Consider the following 20008-nt stretch of genomic DNA (forward strand, 5'->3'; position numbering starts at 1 on the left):
ACTTATACACAGATATATAATACTTATACACAGATATACAATACTTATACACAGATATACAATACTTATACACAGATATACAATACTTATATAGTTAGTCCATGATGTATTGTGATACTAATGAGGTTCCTATGCAGAAGTTAGAATGTGTAGCTGTGTTCTAGGGATGGCAGCTTTATTTAAGAAGATAAAGGAGAATCGCCAAATTTCACGTAATAAATCAACAAATGATATAGTGGTTATAAAAACACTTTATTTTACTGTTTGTTACAGTTTGGCAAAAGAAAATGCGTCCTCTTCATTCACACAGTCTAGCAACGTTCTGTAATTTCTTATTTAAGGCGCTGCGGGACCTGTCAGATACGTCTAAAGTAATAACTAAATAAGAGTACAAGAGTAATATTCTAAGAGCAGATAAGTAAAGGAAGCCTGGTCAAACAACCCTAATGTATTCTTAGAGATGCACAGAGACGCGTTACTTAAAATTCTTATATTGTGTATATGAAAAAAACAGTAAATAGACATGTTAAAGGCTGTTTAATTGTAATGGGAAACTAACATAAAGTGCATACTTGTGTACAACTGTGTCCCTAGACTGCTCACTGCCTTGTAGGAACAACTCCAACAGAAAAAAAAGTAGGTTTATTTAGTACAGGACATCCATTAGAAAAACAAAGTATTGTGCTATGCTGTGAAACATTGTCTTTTAGATGGAATTGAAACAATATTTGTGTCAGTCCCTTTAATACCATGTGACACATAATAGAACTGTGTTACCTGTTCTGATTGGCTGCCGTCTTCAGACACGTCATGATTTAATACATGTTGCTAGAATAAGTGGTGTTTAGTTACTGGAAAACGCCATCCCAAGCAACATAACAATCTTCACATTGCATAAACATATTGTGTGTTACTGCAGTGTAGCTCTTTTATTATGCTATATATTTATGTTACGTGTAAAGTCAGAAATATGGGTAATCGTGACATTACCCAAGCGGCTGTGGGTAAAGCCCGATGTACTGTAATTCCCTCATCTACACTATTTGTTTTGCTTCTGCCTGGGTGCCCCGCTGATCCTCTGTCATCCACCCCAAGTCAACCTCATGGAATGAGGTTTACTATGGGGGCTTGTCCCCCCCCCCTTGAACCCCCCCAGACGGAGGCAAAAAGATAGTGAAGATGTGTGAATAACAGAGCATTGTATATATGTTTGATGTGTTGACTCGATGCACTCTGAGAAGATTTATCATGTTACATCGGACTTTACCCACAGCCGATTTGGTAATGTCACATTTACCTGGTAATGGTAGGATTACCCAAAATGTGACTTTACCCGCAACATATATATACATTTATATATTTATATATATATATATACACACACACACAGTATATTATGTTTGATGGTTGGTATTCGATCCTCAAAATGTACTGCAGTTAATAGGCTAGCTACCTAGATGCAACATGTAATAATTAATAAACATTACTAACATTTATACAGTGCACTAGTTTGTTTTTACAGCAAAAGTCAATATTTATTTGACGTTTCTGGGCTGTTCTATTCCTTCAGGTTTTTTCAGTTTTCTGTGAAAACCATGTGTGTGTGTATATAATATATGGTACATACATACATACATACACTCAAATCAAAATATTAAGTAATTTCCCTTTTTCTCCCCCTTTTTGTTACTTTTTTTCAAATACATTTTCAAGAATTACAACTTGACAGTTTGGTACACGAGAGAACCCGTGAATAAAGAGAGACAAAGTGCAATAAAATACTATATAAACTTAGAGTGCGTATCTATGAAATAGAATGAACAAGCCTATGACAAGGTCATGACATAACAAGTAAACTAATTCAGTACTCATTACGTGCGCTATCTAAACTATCAAGTAGGCCAAGGAGAAACAAAGATAACTAAAACCGGGAGAAGTACGAGTCTCCGTAGCTCAGGCACCAATCAGCAGTGTTCTCTAATTGTGCAAGGTACAAAGTGACCTCCTCCTCATACAAAACTCACACAAGTTAAGTACATGGACAAGTTAACATAGAATTTGTGACCTTTTGAGTGCAGCGATATAGTAAAGTTTATTTAGTCCCAGTGAAGGAATATAAAAAGCAATTAGATTGAGTGTAGTAAAGCACACAGTTGTAGAACAATTGTGCCTTGTGATGATATATTTATGTATTGACAACAGATGCACAAAATGCCTTGTATCAATAAGTTATCCACTGAACTGGGCCTATTTACTGCTTAGCCAATGAAAATGTGGAAATGACTATTGCTGCTTTACCTTGTGATAGGTTGTGTGGGGCACACGCTTGTGAATATTCGGCCACGTGCACTGAACAGGCTCTGACTCATCCTGTGCTTTTGTGTGCCTGCCCTAGAGCTATGTTTATTGCCAGTGCTTCTGGAAACAGGAGTGTGTAAACCAGTCCTTGTATGGTTTATATTGTCTGTGTTATCACTTCTTGTTGCTAATTAGTGTTGTTTTTGTTTCATTTGTTACAGAATCAAGATGATGGAGATCCATCCAAGCCTCCGTGGTTTAAGGGAGGGTAAGTAGTTTCTGACAATGTGCGTCCCATCCTGTGTATAGAATAGGGAAAGTCAAAATGACTTCTGGTTCAGAGTGTGTAGTCTGCCACTTTAAGGGGACAGTAAAGTCAAAACTAAACTTTTACCATTCAGATAGAGAATACAATTTCTTTCATGTAATTAGCAAGGGTCCATGAGCTAGTGACGTATGGGATATACATTCCTACCAGGAGGGGCAAAGTTTCCCAAACCTCAAAATGCCTATAAATACACCCCTCACCACACCCACAAATCAGTTTTACAAACTTTGCCTCCTATGGAGGTGGTGAAGTAAGTTTGTGCTAGATTCTACGTTGATATGCGCTCCGCAGCAGGTTGGAGCCCAGTTTTCCTCTCAGCGTGCAGTGAATGTCAGAGGGATGTGAGGAGAGTATTGCCTATTTGAATGCAGTGATCTCCTTCTACGGGGTCTATTTCATAGGTTCTCTGTTATCGGTCGTAGAGATTCATCTCTTACCTCACTTTTCAGATCGACGATATACTCTTATATATACCATTTCCTCTACTGATTCTCGTTTCAGTACTGGTTTGGCTTTCTACTTCATGTAGATGAGTGTCCTGGGGTAAGTAAGTCTTATTTTCTGTGACACTCTAAGCTATGGTTGGGCACTTTTATATAAAGTTCTAAATATATATATTCAAACATTTATTTGCCTTGACTCAGGATGTTCAACGTTCCTTATTTCAGACAGTCAGTTTCATATTTGGGATAATGCATATGAATAAATCATTTTTTCTTACCTTAAAAATTTGACTTTTCCCTGTGGGCTGTTAGGCTCGCGGGGGCTGAAAATGCTTCATTTTATTGCGTCATTCTTGGCGCGGACTTTTTTGGCGCAAAATTTTTTTTCTGTTTCCGGCGTCATACGTGTCGCCGGAAGTTGCGTAATTTTTGACGTTTTTTTGCACCAAAGGTGTCGGCGTTCCGGATGTGGCGTCATTTTGGCGCCAAAAGCATTTAGGCGCCAAATAATGTGGGCGTCTTTTTTGGCGCTAAAAAAATATGGGCGTCACTATTGTCTCCACATTATTTAAGTCTCATTATTTTGTGCTTCTGGTTGCTAGAAGCTTGTTCTATGGCATTTTTTTCCCATTCCTGAAACTGTCATTTAAGGAATTTGATCAATTTTGCTTTATATGTTGTTTTTTCTATTACATATTGCAAGATGTCCCACGTTGAAGCTGAGTCAGAAGATACTTCTGGAAAATCCCTGCCTGGTGCTGGAGCTACCAAAGCTAAGTGTATCTGCTGTAAACTTTTGGTATCTGTTCCTCCAGCTGTTGTTTGTACTGTTTGTCATGACAAACTTGCTGATGTAGATAATATTTCCTTTAGTACTGTTACATTACCTGTTGCTGTTCCGTCAACATCTAATACTCAGAGTGTTCCTGATAACATAAGAGATTTTGTTTCTAAATCCATTAAGAAAGCTATGTCTGTTATTCCTCCTTCTAGTAAACGTAAAAAGTCTTTTAAAACTTCTCATTTTTCAGATGAATTTTTAAATGAACATCATCATTCTGATACTGATATTGGTTCTTCTGATTCAGAGGATTCTGTCTCAGAGGTTGATGCTGATAAATCTTCATATTTATTTAAAATGGAATTTATTCGTTCTTTACTTAAAGAAGTCCTAATTGCATTAGAAATTGAGGATTCTAGTCCTCTTGATACTAAATCTAAACGTTTAGATAAGGTTTTTAAAACTCCTGTAGTTATTCCAGAAGTTTTTCCTGTCCCTGGTGCTATTTCTGAAGTAATTTCCAGGGAATGGAATAATTTGGGTAATTCTTTTACTCCTTCTAAACGTTTTAAGCAATTATATCCTGTGCCATCTGACAGATTAGAATTTTGGGACAAAATCCCTAAGGTTGATGGGGCTGTCTCTACTCTTGCTAAGCGTACTACTATTCCTACGGCAGATGGTACTTCCTTTAAGGATCCTTTAGATAGGAAAATTGAATCCTTTCTAAGAAAAGCTTACTTGTGTTCAGGTAATCTTCTTAGACCTGCTATATCTTTAGCGGATGTTGCTGCAGCTTCAACTTTTTGGTTAGAAGCTTTAGCGCAACAAGTAACAGATCATAATTCTCATAGCATTATTATTCTTCTACAACATGCTAATAATTTTATTTGTGATGCCATCTTTGATATCATTAGAGTTGATGTCAGGTATATGTCTCTAGCTATTTTAGCTAGAAGAGCTTTATGGCTTAAAACTTGGAATGCTGATATGTCTTCTAAGTCTACTCTGCTTTTCCTTTCTTTCCAGGGTAATAAATTATTTGGTTCTCAGTTGGATTCTATTATCTCAACTGTTACTGGAGGGAAAGGAACTTTTTTACCACAGGATAAAAAATCTAAAGGTAAATTTAGGTCTAATAATCGTTTTCGTTCCTTTCGTCACAACAAGGAACAAAAGCCTGATCCTTCATCCTCAGGAGCGGTATCAGTTTGGAAACCATCTCCAGTCTGGAATAAATCCAAGCCTTTTAGAAAACCAAAGCCAGCTCCCAAGTCCACATGAAGGTGCGGCCCTCATTCCAGCTCAGCTGGTAGGGGGCAGATTACGTTTTTTCAAAGAAATTTGGTTCAATTCCGTTCACAATCTCTGGATTCAGAACATTGTTTCAAAAGGGTACAGAATTGGCTTCAAGATAAGGCCTCCTGCAAAGAGATTTTTTCTTTCCCGTGTCCCAGTAAACCTAGTGAAGGCTCAAGCATTTCTGAAATGTGTTTCAGATCTAGAGTTGGCTGGAGTAATTATACCAGTTCCAGTTCTGGAACAGGGGCTGGGGTTTTATTCAAATCTCTTCATTGTACCAAAGAAGGAGAATTCCTTCAGACCAGTTCTGGATCTAAAAATATTGAATCGTTATGTAAGGATACCAACATTCAAAATGGTAACTGTAAGGACTATCCTACCTTTTGTTCAGCAAGAGCATTATATGTCCACAATAGATTTACAGGATGCATATCTGCATATTCCGATTCATCCAGATCACTATCAGTTTCTGAGATTCTCTTTCCTAGACAAGCATTACCAGTTTGTGGCTCTACCGTTTGGCCTAGCTACAGCTCCAAGAATTTTTACAAAGGTTCTCGGTGCCCTTCTGTCTGTAATCAGAGAACAGGGTATTGTGGTATTTCCTTATTTGGACGATATCTTGGTACTTGCTCAGTCTTCACATTTAGCAGAATCTCATACGAATCGACTTGTGTTGTTTCTTCAAGATCATGGTTGGAGGATCAATTTACCGAAAAGTTCATTGATTCCTCAGACAAGGGTAACCTTTTTAGGTTTTCGGATAGATTCAGTGTCCATGACTCTGTCTTTGACAGACAAGAGACGTCTAAAGTTGATATCAGCTTGTCGAAACCTTCAGTCACAATCATTCCCTTCGGTAGCTTTATGCATGGAAATTCTAGGTCTTATGACTGCAGCATCGGACGCGATCCCCTTTGCTCGTTTTCACATGCGACCTCTTCAGCTCTGTATGCTGAACCAATGGTGCAGGGATTACACAAAGATATCTCAATTAATATCTTTAACACCGATTGTACGACACTCTCTGATGTGGTGGACAGATCACCATCGTTTAGTTCAGGGGGCTTCTTTTGTTCTTCCGACCTGGACTGTAATTTCAACAGATGCAAGTCTGACAGGTTGGGGAGCTGTTTGGTGGTCTCTGACAGCACAAGGGGTTTGGGAATCTCAGGAGGTGAGATTACTGATCAATAGTTTGGAACTCTGTGCAATTTTCAGAGCTCTTCAGTCATGGCCTCTTCTAAAGAGAGAATCGTTCATTTGTTTTCAGACAGACAATGTCACAACTGTGGCATACATCAATCATCAAGGAGGGACTCACAGTCCTCTTGCTATGAAGGAAGTATCTCGAATTCTGGTATGGGCGGAATCCAGCTCCTGTCTAGTTTCTGCGGTTCATATCCCAGGTATAGACAATTGGGAAGCGGATTATCTCAGCCGCCAAACGTTACATCCGGGCGAATGGTCTCTTCACCCAGAGGTATTTCTTCAGATTGTTCAAATGTGGGGACTTCCAGAAATAGATCTGATGGCCTCTCATCTAAACAAGAAACTTCCCAGGTATCTGTCCAGATCCAGGGATCCTCAAGCGGAAGCAGTGGATACATTGTCACTTCCTTGGAAGTATCATCCTGCCTATATCTTTCCGCCTCTAGTTCTTCTTCCAAGAGTAATCTCCAAGATTCTGAAGGAATGGTCGTTTGTTCTGCTGGTAGCTCCAGCATGGCCTCACAGGTTTTGGTATGCGGATCTTGTCCGGATGGCCTCTTGCCAACCGTGGACTCTTCCATTAAGACCAGACCTTTTGTCACAAGGTCCTTTTTTCCATCAGGATCTCAAATCCTTAAATTTAAAGGTATGGAGATTGAACGCTTGATTCTTAGTCAAAGAGGTTTCTCTGACTCTGTGATTAATACTATGTTACAGGCTCGTAAATCTGTATCTAGGGAGATATATTATAGAGTCTGGAAGACTTATATTTCTTGGTGTCTTTCTCATCATTTTTCCTGGCATTCTTTTAGAATTCCGAGAATTTTACAATTTCTTCAGGATGGTTTGGATAAAGGTTTGTCTGCAAGTTCCTTGAAAGGACAAATCTCTGCTCTTTCTGTTCTTTTTCACAGAAAGATTGCTAATCTTCCTGATATTCATTGTTTTGTACAAGCTTTGGTTCGTATAAAACCTGTCATTAAGTCAATTTCTCCTCCTTGGAGTTTGAATTTGGTTCTGGGGGCTCTTCAAGCTCCTCCGTTTGAACCTATGCATTCGTTGGACATCAAATTACTTTCTTGGAAAGTTTTGTTCCTTTTGGCTATCTCTTCTGCCAGACGAGTTTCTGAATTATCTGCTCTTTCTTGTGAGTCTCCTTTTCTGATTTTTTTCATCAGGATAAGGTGGTGTTGCAAACTTCTTTTAAATTTTTACCTAAGGTTGTGAATTCTAACAACATTAGTAGAGAAATTGTGGTTCCTTCATTGTGTCCTAATCCTAAGAATTCTAAGGAGAGATCATTGCATTCTTTGGATGTTGTTAGAGCTTTGAAATATTATGTTGAAGCTACTAAGAATTTCCGAAAGACTTCTAGTCTATTTGTTATCTTTTCCGGTTCTAGGAAAGGTCAGAAGGCCTCTGCCATTTCTTTGGCATCTTGGTTGAAATCTTTAATTCATCATGCTTATGTCGAGTCGGGTAAAACTCCGCCTCAAAGGATTACAGCTCATTCTACTAGGTCAGTTTCTACTTCCTGGACGTTTAGGAATGAAGCTTCGGTTGATCAGATTTGCAAAGCAGCAACTTGGTCTTCTTTGCATACTTTTACTAAATTCTACCATTTTGATGTGTTTTCTTCTTCTGAAGCTGTTTTTGGTAGAAAAGTACTTCAGGCAGCTGTTTCAGTTTGAATCTTCTGCTTATAATTTAAACTTTATTTTGGGTGTGGATTATTTTTCAGCGGAATTGGCTGTCTTTATTTTATCCCTCCCTCTCTAGTGACTCTTGCGTGGAAAGATCCACATCTTGGGTAGTCATTATCCCATACGTCACTAGCTCATGGACTCTTGCTAATTACATGAAAGAAAACATAATTTATGTAAGAACTTACCTGATAAATTCATTTCTTTCATATTAGCAAGAGTCCATGAGGCCCACCCTTTTTTGTGGTGGTTATGATTTTTTTGTATAAAGCACAATTATTCCAATTCCTTATTTTTTATGCTTTCGCACTTTTTTCTTATCACTCCACTGCTTGGCTATTCGTTAAACTGATTTGTGGGTGTGGTGAGGGGTGTATTTATAGGCATTTTGAGGTTTGGGAAACTTTGCCCCTCCTGGTAGGAATGTATATCCCATACGTCACTAGCTCATGGACTCTTGCTAATATGAAAGAAATGAATTTATCGGGTAAGTTCTTACATAAATTATGTTTTTATACAACTTTCCATATTATTGCTATTATCAATTTTGCTTTCTTTTTTTGCTATCTTTCTTTCATGTAATTGGCAAGAGTCCATGAGCTAGTGACGTATGGGGTATACATTCCTACCAGGAGGGGCAAAGTTTCCCAAACCTCAAAATGCCTATAAATACACCCCCTCACCACACCCTGATCCTGTTTCAGAATCCACTATTGGAATCCTGCTGCCTGATGTCGGTTCTACCAAAGCTAAGTGCATTTGTTGTAAACTTGTGGTAACTGTTCCTCCGGCTGTAGTTTGTGATAGTTGTCATGACAAACTTTTACATGCAGAAAATATTTCCATTAGTAGTAATCCATTACCTGTTGTTATTCCTTCAACATCTAATGCTCAAGATATTCCTGTTAATGTGAGAGAATTTGTTTCTAATTCTATTCAGAAGGCTTTGTCTGTCATTCCACCTTCTAATAAACGTAAAAGGTCTTTTAAAACTTCTCATAAAATTGATGAATTTTTAAATGACCGACAACATTCTGATTTATCTATCTCTGATGAGGATCTATCTGGTTCAGAAGATTCTGCCTCAGATATGGACACTGACAAATCTTCATACTTATTTAAAATGGAGTATATTCGTTCCTTATTGAAAGAGGTGTTGATTTCATTAGATATGGAGGAGACTAGTCCTCTTGATATTAAAACTAGTAAACGTTTAAATTTAGTTTTTAAACCTCATGTAGTTATTCCAGAGGTTTTTCCAGTTCCTGATGCTATTTCAGATGTAATTTCTAGGGAATGGAATAGACTGGGTACCTCTCTTACTCCTTCTTCAAGGTTTAAGAATCTGTACCCTTTGCCGTCTGATAGTTTGGAGTTTTGGGAAAAGATCCCCAAAGTTGATGGGGCCATCTCTACTCTTGCTAAACGTACTACTATTCCTACGGCAGATAGTACTTCTTTCTTTTGCAAGATGTACCGAGTCCACAGATTCATCCTAACTTGTGGGATATTGTCCTTCCTGACAGGAAGTAGCAAAGAGAGCACCACAGCAGAGCTGTCTATATAGCTCCCCCCTTAACTCCACCCCCCAGTCATTCTCTTTGCTGGCTCTAAGCAGGAAGGGTAAAGAGAAGAGGTGTTAAACTGTTAGTTTTATTTTATCTTCAATCAAGTGTTGGTTATTTTTAAATGGTACCGGTGTTGTACTATTTACTTTCAGGCAGGACATAGATGAAGATTTCTGCCTGGAGGATGATGATCTTAGCATTTGTAACTAAGGTCCACTGCTGTTCCCACATGAGCTGAGGAGTACAGAAAAACTTCAGTATGAGGAACGGTTTCTTGCTATACAGCAATGAGGTATGTTCAGTCATATTTTCTGCAGAGACTGTGTTAACTCAGAAAGGCTGACAGTGTCCCCATTAGGGGAAGGGTAAGCAGTAATCCTAGTGTTATTAGAGGTTTTTACTAGCTTGCATAAAGGGTTTATTTTTTTTGGGCACTCAGTTTGTTATTTGAATTTGGGACAAACGTTTTTTGTGTCTGGGAGTAGCGTTTTCTGTTTTATGGGACATTTGCTTGAGGGTTCTTTGGGGTTGTTTATAACCCACATGGCTTTCAGGCAGGGTTTGTTAGTTTGTGTAGGCCCCAGCAACATCGAGTGAGGTGGGCGGGGCCTACATTTACAAGCAGCAAGCAACTTCTCCTGAGGTCCTGATAGTCTTCTGAGGAACTAATTAAAGCTTTAAACCCCATATTATCGCTTCCTAAGGGCAGGTAGGGCCACAGCAGAGCTGTGGTAAGGTGCTTTAGGGGATTTTAACCGGTTTTAGACAATTACCAATCAGTTTTTTTCAGTTGGGGGTCTATTGCTTTTTTACCTGTGGTGCAATCCTTCTAAAGCTTAGTGGGTACACTGTTAAAATTTCAGATTTTTTGGAGCAATTGTAACCTGTTTTGCAGTTTGTGTATGCCTTTTTTTCTCTTAAAGGTACAGTACCGTTTTTGCAAATTGTGTTTTTTTCATTAAATAAAGTGTTTTCCAAGCTTGCTTGCTTCATTACTAGCCTGTTAAACATGTCTGACACTGAGGAAACTCATTGTTCAATTTGTTTAGAAGCCATTGTGAAACCCCCTCTAAGAATGTGTCCCAATTGTACTGATATGTCTATAAATTGCAAACAGCATATTTTGGCTTATAAGAATTCGGCATTAAATGATTCTCAGACAGAAGGAAATCAGGTTTCGCCATCTAGTTCTCCCCAAGTGTCACAACCAGTTATGCCCGCACATGCGACGCCAAGTACTTCTAGTGCGTCTAATTCTTTCACCTTGCAAGATATGGCTTCAGTTATGAATACTACCCTCACAGAGGTTTTATCTAAACTGCCAGGGTTGCAAGGGAAGCACAGTAGCTCTGAGCTAAGAACAAATGCTGAGCCTTCTGACGCTTTAGTAGCCGTATCCGATATTCCCTCACAATGTTCTGAGGTAGGGATGAGGGATTTGCTGTCTGAGGGAGAGATTTCTGATTCTGGAAATATGTTCCCTCAGACAGATTCAGATATGACGGCATTTAAATTTAAGCTAGAGCACCTCCGTTTATTGCTCAGGGAGGTTTTAGCTACTAAAACTAAGATGATTGTTACCCTATTGTCGTTCCAGAGAAATTGTGTAAAATGGACAAATATTTAGAGGTTCCTGTTTACACTGATGTTTTTCCGGTCCCTAAGAGGATTTCGGACATTGTTACTAAGGAGTGGGATAGACCAGGTATTCCGTTCGCTCCCCCTCCTGTTTTTAAGAAAATGTTCCCCATTTCTGACACCATAAAGGACTCATGGCAGACGGTCCCTAAGGTGGAGGGAGCTATTTCTACTCTGGCTAAGCGTACAACTATACCTATTGAAGACAGTTGTGCTTTCATTGATCCTATGGATAAAAAGTTAGAGGGTCTCCTAAAGAAAATTTTTGTTCATCAGGGTTTTCTTCTTCAACCTATAGCTTGCATTGTTCCGGTAACCACTGGAGCTGCTTTTTGGTTTGAGGCTCTTCAGATGGAGGAGACCCCACTAGATAATATTTTGTACAGAATTAAGGCCCTTAAGTTGGCTAATTCTTTTATTACAGATGCCGCTTTTCATCTTGCTAAGTTAGCGGCAAAGAATTCAGGTTTTGCCATTTTAGCGCGATGAGCGTTATGGCTTAAGTCCTGGTCAGCTGATGTGTCATCTAAATCTAAGCTTTTGACCATTCTTTTAAAATTTAAGACCCTATTCGGGCCTGCACTGAAAGAGATCATTTCAGACATCACTGGAGGGAAGGGTCATGCCCTCCCTCAAGATAAGTCAAATGAGACAAGGACCAAACAAAATAATTTCCGTTCCTTTCAAAACTTCAAGGGTGGTCCCACTTCCTCTTCCCCTGCTGCAAAGCAAGAGGGGAACTTTGCTCAATCCAAGCCAACCTGGAGAGCTAACCAGGCTTGGAACAAGGGTAAACAGGCCAAAAAGCCTGCTGCTGCCACTAAGACAGCATGAAGGGGTAGCCCCCGATCCGGGACCGGATCAAGTAGGGGGCAGACTTTCTCAAGTTGTCAGGCTTTAGTTAGAATTAAACCTGTGTTTAAACCTGTTGCTCCGCCATGGAGTCTAAATGTAGTTCTTAAAGTTCTTCAGGGGGTTCCGTTTGAACCCATGCATTCCATAGATATTAAGCTTCTATCTTGGAAAGTTCTGTTTCTAGTTGCTGTCTCTTCAGCTCGAAGAGTTTCTGAACTATCTGCATTACAATGTGACTCACCTTATCTTGTTTTCTATGCTGATAAGGTGGTTTTGCGTACCAAACCTGGGTTCCTCCCTAAGGTTGTTTCTAACAGGAATATCAATCAGGAAATTGTTGTTCCTTCTCTGTGTCCTAATCCTTCTTCTAAGAAGGAACGTGTGTTGCACAACTTGGACGTGGTTCGTGCCTTGAAGTTTTATTTGAAGGCAACTAAAGATTTTTGCCAATCATCTTCTTTGTTTGTTGTCTATGCTGGAAAGTGTAGAGGTCAAAAGGCTACGGCTACCTCTCTTTCCTTTTGGCTGAAAAGCATCATCCATTTGGCTTATGAGACTGCTGGACAGCAGCCTCCTGAAAGAATTACAGCTCTCTCCACTAGAGCTGTGGCTTCCACATGGGCTTTTAAAAATGATGCTTCTGTTGAACAGATTTGTAAGGCTGCGACTTGGTCTTCGCTTCATACCTTTTCCAAATTTTACAAATTTGATACTTTTGCTTCTTCCGAGGCTATTTTTGAGAGAGAGGTTTTGCAAGCAGGGGTGACTTCCGTTTAGGTTCTTGTCTTGTCCCTCCCTTCATCCGTGTCCTAAAGCTTTGGTATTGGTATCACACAAGTTAGGATGAATCCGTGGACTCGGTACATCTTGCAAAAGAAAACAAAATATATGCTTACCTGATAAATTTCTTTCTTTTGCGATGTACCGAGTCCACGGCCCGCCCTGTCTATTCAAGACTGAAGTTTACATAAAAAACACTATCTGTCACCTCTGCACCTTATAGTTTCTCCTTTTCTTCCTTGGCCTTCGTTCGAATGACTGGGGGGTGGAGTTAAGGGGGGAGCTATATAGACAGCTCTGCTGTGGTGCTCTCTTTGCTACTTCCTGTCAGGAATGACAATATCCCACAAGTTAGGATGAATCCGTGGACTCGGTACATCGCAAAAGAAAGAAAGTTATCAGGTAAGCATAAATTTTGTTTTTAAAGATCCTTTAGATAGGAAACTTGATTCTTATCTAAGGAAAGCTTATTTATGTTCAGGCCATCTTCTTAGGCCTGCTTTTTCTTTGGCTGATGTTGCAGCTGCTTCAACTTTTTGGTTGGAAACCCTAGCGCAACAAGTATCAGATCATAATGTGTATAGCATTGTTAAGTTAATTCAAAATGCTAATAATTTCATCTGTGATGCCATTTTTGATATCATCAGAATTGATGTCAGATATATGTCTTTAGCTATATTAGCTAGAAGAACTTTATGGCTTAAATCTTCGAATGCTGATATGACTTCTAAATCAACGTTGCTATCTCTCTCTTTCCAAGGTAATAAATTATTTGGTTCTCAGTTGGATTCAATTATTTCAACTGTCACTGGGGGGACGGGAGCTTTTTTGCCTCAGGATAAAAATTCTAAGGGTAAGGCTGCTTACCGTTTTCGTTCCTTTCGACAAAATAAGGAACAGAAACCTGATCCTTCCCCTAAGGGAACGGTTTCCAATTGGAAGCCTTCTTCAGTCTAAAATAAATCCAAGCCATTTAAAAGGTCTAAATCAGCCCCCAAGTCCGCATGAAGGTGCGGCCCTCATTCCAGCTCAGCTGGTAGGGGCAGACTAAAATTCTTCAAGGATGTTTGGATCAATTCAATCCAATATCATTGGATTCAGAACATTGTTTCTCAAGGGTACAGAATAGGTTTCAAAGTAAGACCGCCTGTGAGAAGCTTCTTTCTCTCACGCATTCCAGTGAACCCAGAAAAGGCTCAGGCTTTCCTGAAGTGTGTTTCAGACCTGGAGGTATCTGGGGTAATTGTGCCAGTTCCTGTTCAGGAACGGGGTCTGGGGTTTTATTCAAATCTGTTCATTGTCCCAAAGAAGGAGAATTCTTTCAGACCAGTTCTGGATCTAAAAATTTTGAACCGTTACGTGAGAATTCCAACATTCAAAATGGTGACTATAAGGACTATTCTGCCTTTTGTTCAGCAAGGGCATTATATGTCCACAATAGACTTACAGGATGCATATCTTTATATTCCGATTCATCCAGATCACCATCAGTTCCTGAGATTCTCTTTTCTAGACAAGCATTAACAAATTGTTGCTCTTCCTTTTGGCCTAGCGACAGCTCCAAGGATCTTTTCAAAGGTTCTCGGTGCCCTACTCTCTGTAATAAGAGAGCGGGGTATTGTGGTGTTTCCTTATTTGGATGATATCTTGGTACTTGCTCAGTCTTTACGTTCTGCAGAATCTCACAAAAATCAACTAGTTTTGTTTCTTCAAAAACATGGTTGGAGGATCAATTTACCCAAAAGTTCTTTGACTCCTCAGACAAGGGTAACCTTTTTAGGTTTCCAAATAGATTCAGTATCTGAAATTGGTTGCAGCTTGTCGGAACCTTCAGTTTCAATCATTCCCTTCAGTAGCTATGTGCATGGAGTTTTTAGGTCTCATGACTGCAGCATCGGACACGATCCCTTTTGCTCGTTTTCACATGAGACCTCTTCAGCTTTGTATGCTGAATCAATGGTGCAGGGATTATACAAGGATATCACAATTAATATCCTTGAATCCCAATGTTCGGCTATCTCTGACTTGGTGGTTAGATTACCATCGTTTAGTTCAGGGGGCCTCTTTTGTTCATCCAACCTGGACTGTGATCACATCAGATGCGAGTCTTTCAGGTTGGGGAGCTGTCTGGGGATCTCTGACAGCGCAGGGGGTTTGGAAATCTCAAGAGGCGAGATTACCAATCAATATTTTGAAACTCTGTGCGATTCTCAGAGCTCTTCGGTTTTGGCCTCTTCTGAAGAGAGAACCGTTTATTTGTTTTCAGACAGACAATGTCACAACCGTGGCATATGTCAATCATCACAGTCCTCAAGCTATGAAAGAAGTATATCGGATACTTGCTTGGGCGGAATCCAGCTCCTGTCTAATTTCTGCGGTCCATGTCCCAGGTATAGACAATTGGAAAGCGGATTATCTCAGTTGCCAGACTTTACATTTGGGAGAGTGGTCTCTTCACCCAGATGTGTTTTTTCAGATTGTTCAGATGTGGGGGCTTCCAGAAATAGATCTGATGGCTTCTCATCTAAACAGGAAACTTCCCAGGTATCTGTCCAGGTCCAGGGATCCTCAGGCGGAAGCAGTGGATGCGTTGACACTTCCTTGGAGTTATCAACCTGCTTATATCTTTCCGCCTCTAGTTCTTCTTCCAAGAGTTATTTCCAAAATCATAATGGAGCATTAGTTTGTACTGCTGGTGGCTCCAGCATGGCCACACAGGTTTTAGTGTGCAGATCTTGTTCGGATGTCCAGTTGCCAACCTTGGCCACTTCCGTTAAGGCCAGAACTTCTATCTCAAGGCCCTTTTTCCATCAGGATCTCAAATCATTAAATTTGAAGGTATGGAGATTGAATGCTTAGTGCTTAGTCATAGAGGTTTCTCTGACTCAGTGATTAATACTATGTTGCAGGCTTGTAAATCTGTGTCTAGAAAGATTTATTATCGAGTTTGGAAGACTTACATTTCATGGTGTTCTTCTCATAAATTCTCTTGGCATTCTTTTAGAATTCCTAGAATTTTACCTTGAAAGGACAAATCTCTGCTCTTTCTGTTCTGTTTCACAGAAAAATTGCTAATCTTCCTGATATTCATTGTTTTGTACAGGCTTTGGTTCGTATTAAGCCTGTCATTAAATCAATCTCTCCTCCTTGGAGTCTTAATTTGGTTTTGAAAGCTTTACAGGCTCCTCCGTTTGATCCTATGCATTCTCTGGACATTAAATTACTTTCTTGGAAAGTATTGTTCCTTTTGGCCATCTCTTCTGCTAGAAGAGTTTCTGAATTATCTGCTCTTTCTTGTGAGTCTCCTTTTCTAATGTTTCATCAGGATAAGGCGGTCTTGCGGATTTCATTTAAATTTTTACCTAAGGTTGTGAATTCCAACAACATTAGTAGCGAATTTGTTGTCTCTTCATTGTGTCCTAATCCTAAGAATTCCCTGGAGAGATCTTTACATTCTTTGGATGTGGTAAGAGCTTTGAAATATTATGTTGAAGCTACTAAAGATTTCAGAAAGACTTCTAGTCTATTTGTTATCTTTTCTGGTTCTTAAAAAGGTCAGAAGGCTTCTGCCATTTATCTGGCATCTTAGTTAAAGCTTTTAATTCATCATGCTTATTTGGAGTCGGGTAAATCCCCACCTCAGAGGATTACAGCTCATTCTACTAGGTCAGTTTCTACTTCCTGGGCTTTTAGGAATGAAGCTTCTGTTGATCAGATTTGCAAAGCAGCAACTTGGTCTTCTTTGCATACTTTTTCTAAATTCTACCATTTTGATGTTTTTTCTTCTTCAGAAGCAGTTTTTGGTAGAAAAGTACTTCAGGCAGCTGTTTCAGTTTGGTTTTTCTGCTTATAATTTCAGTTTTTTTAATTATAAGATTAAAACTTTTGATTTGGGTTGTGGATTAATTTTTCAGCGGAATTGGCTGTCTTTATTTGTATCCCTCCCTCCGTAGTGACTCTTGCGTGGAGTGCCACTTCTTGGGTATTTGCTATCCCATACGTCACTAACTCATGGACTCTTGCCAATTACATGAAAGAAAACATAATTTATGTAAGAATTTACCTGATAAATTCATTTCTTTCATATTGGCAAGAGTCCATGAGACCCACCCTTTTTATGGTGGTTATGATTTTTTTGTATAAAACACAATTATTCCAATTCCTTGTTGATGCTTTCGCTCCTTTCTTATCACCCCACTTCTTGGCTATTCGTTAAACTGAATTGTGGGTGTGGTGGGGGGTGTATTTATAGGCATTTTGAGGTTTGGGAAACTTTGCCCCTCCTGGTAGGAATGTATATCACATACGTCACTAGCTCATGGACTCTTGCCAATATGAAAGAAATTAATTTATCAGGTAAGTTCTTACATAAATTATGTTTTTGTTGAAGACAAACCTAGATTAACTGATAGGAGCTTAGGAGCGTGCACTTGTCTATAGCAGTCTATGGCAGCAGTGTTTGTAACTATTTAACATGGCTATAAACAATGATGTAAACACTGCTGCCAGATGGCTTAAGACACATGCACGCTCCTGAGCTCACCTAGGATTACTCTTTAACAAAGGATACCAAGAGAACTAAGCAAACTTGATGATTGAAGTAAACTGTAAAGTTGTTTAAAATGCCACGCTCAATTCAATCATAAGTTTAATATTGACTTTACTGTCCCTTTAAGATATTTTAAATGCATTTCTACCTTGGTAGGAGGAGCAGCAATGCACAACTGTAAGCTAGTTGGTGATTGGTGTCTACATGCATCTTGGCATTGGCTCATCCAAAGTGTTTATCTAGTTCCCAGTAGGGCATTGCTGCTCTGGATCTGACTTTAACTATGTGTTTAGCCCGTTTGTGGGGGTTAGTTATATGCACACAATAATGAGATAATAAGATGCTTTATTTTACACTGTTATGACCCGTTGACATTTTTATTTGTTTTGTGGCCACATCCCAGTCTGTGTTTCATACTTTGTGGCTATAGAAATAACTCCTTTCATGTATCTACATTAAGAGAGAGGGTACCCTGTAGGTTTTCCTGTTTACTCTAACTCACTGTTTGCTTTAGTTCAGCTTCAGACACTTGGCAGTCTCCATATGGCATTGCTTTCTGTTGCTTCACTTGATAAGGTTTCAGCTCCACTCCAAACAGAAGGCTCAGCTTAATTAGGCCGAGTCTGGAGATCCTTTATGGATCCTTCCCCACAAACTGCGCTTCCTGCTTTTCATAAGGGGATTCCGAGACCTATTATAGAAGCACTGATGGATTATGTTATCTAGAAAGTGTGTGCTGTCTGTAAGGGCCTTTTAAAGCTTACAGAGTAGAAATCAGCTGTAGTTTTACAAAAAGATCTCTACGTTCAATCAGAAGTTAGTTATACAAGTGCAACAGAGATAAGTACAAGAGTGCACAAAACATCAGACAACTGAACAGCTTAGGGCTAGGTTACGAGTGGAGCGCTATTGTTTGTGTGCGAGCAATATCGGGTTATCGAGGTTAGTTTGCACGCAAGTTAAATTCCGATCTTATTGAAAGGAAATGCGAACGCATGAGCGCAATCATGATTTACACCAGAATGATTACCGCAACCCCAGAGCTCTGGTTAACTGAATAAAAAGTGTCACAAAACACATAAAAAATACATTTAATAGTACAGCTACACCCATAATAACACTACCTGATAAAAAAATATTGCATAACAAAGTGTTAAGGGCTCAAAGATACAAGGTCTCAGATGTTACGAAAAAAAAGGCTGGCAGAGATGCACACACAGACACACACACACACACATATATATATATATATATATATATATATATATATATATATATATATATATATATATATATGTATACACTTGTCTAAATATGTATATGTGTCTGTGTATGTATATATATATATGTATACACTTGTCTAAATATGTATATGTGTCTGTGTATGTATATATATATGTATACACTTGTCTAAATATGTATATGTGTCTGTGTATGTATATATATATATATGTATACACTTGTCTAAATATGTATATGTGTCTGTGTATGTATATATATATATATATATATATGTATGCACTTGTCTAAATATGTATATGTGTCTGTGTATGTATATATATATATATATATATGTATACACTTGTCTAAATATGTATATGTGTATGTATATATATATATGTATACACTTGTCTAAATATGTATATGTGTCTGTGTATGTATATATATATATGTATACACTTGTCTAAATATGTATATGTGTCTGTGTATGTATATATATATATATGTATACACTTGTCTAAATATGTATATGTGTCTGTGTATGTATATATATATATATATATGTATACACTTGTCTAAATATGTATATGTGTCTGTGTATGTATATATATATGTATACACTTGTCTAAATATGTATATGTGTCAGTGTATGTATATATATATATATATATATATATATGTATACACTTGTCTAAATATGTATATGTGTCTGTGTATGTATATATATATGTATACACTTGTCTAAATATGTATATGTGTCTGTGTATGTATACAGGGAGTGCAGAATTATTAGGCAAATGAGTATTTTGACCACATCATCCTCTTTATGCATGTTGTCTTACTCCAAGCTGTATAAGCTCGAAAGCCTACTACCAATTAAGCATATTAGGTGATGTGCATCTCTGTAATGAGAAGGGGTGTGGTCTAATGACATCAACACCCTATATCAGGTGTGCATAATTATTAGGCAACTTCCTTTCCTTTGGCAAAATAGGTCAAAAGAAGGACTTGACAGGCTCAGAAAAGTCAAAAATAGTGAGATATCTTGCAGAGGGATGCAGCACTCTTAAAATTGCAAAGCTTCTGAAGCGTGATCATCGAACAATCAAGCGTTTCATTCAAAATAGTCAACAGGGTTGCACGAAGCGTGTGGAAAAACCAAGGCGCAAAATAACTGCCCATGAACTGAGAAAAGTGAAGCGTGCAGCTGCCAAGATGCCACTTGCCACCAGTTTGGCCATATTTCAGAGCTGCAACATCACTGGAGTGCCCAAAAGCACAAGGTGTGCAATACTCAGAGACATGGCCAAGGTAAGAAAGGCTGAAAGAC

The 20008-nt window shown here is 38.7% G+C and overlaps 1 protein-coding gene across 1 annotated transcript in view; it reads left to right on the top strand.

Annotated features, from left to right (window-relative positions):
* The window catches only part of UNC13B (unc-13 homolog B), a gene marked incomplete in the record, with an annotated part of 1551453 nt that overhangs the window by 860104 nt on the left and 671341 nt on the right, over positions 1-20008 (top strand). The window contains 1 exon segment of the mRNA XM_053701016.1: positions 2520-2566. Within this exon segment, the coding sequence (XP_053556991.1) occupies positions 2520-2566 (47 nt within the window).

Source organism: Bombina bombina, chromosome 2, assembly GCF_027579735.1.
Source record: "Bombina bombina isolate aBomBom1 chromosome 2, aBomBom1.pri, whole genome shotgun sequence".
Lineage (NCBI taxonomy): Eukaryota > Metazoa > Chordata > Amphibia > Anura > Bombinatoridae > Bombina > Bombina bombina.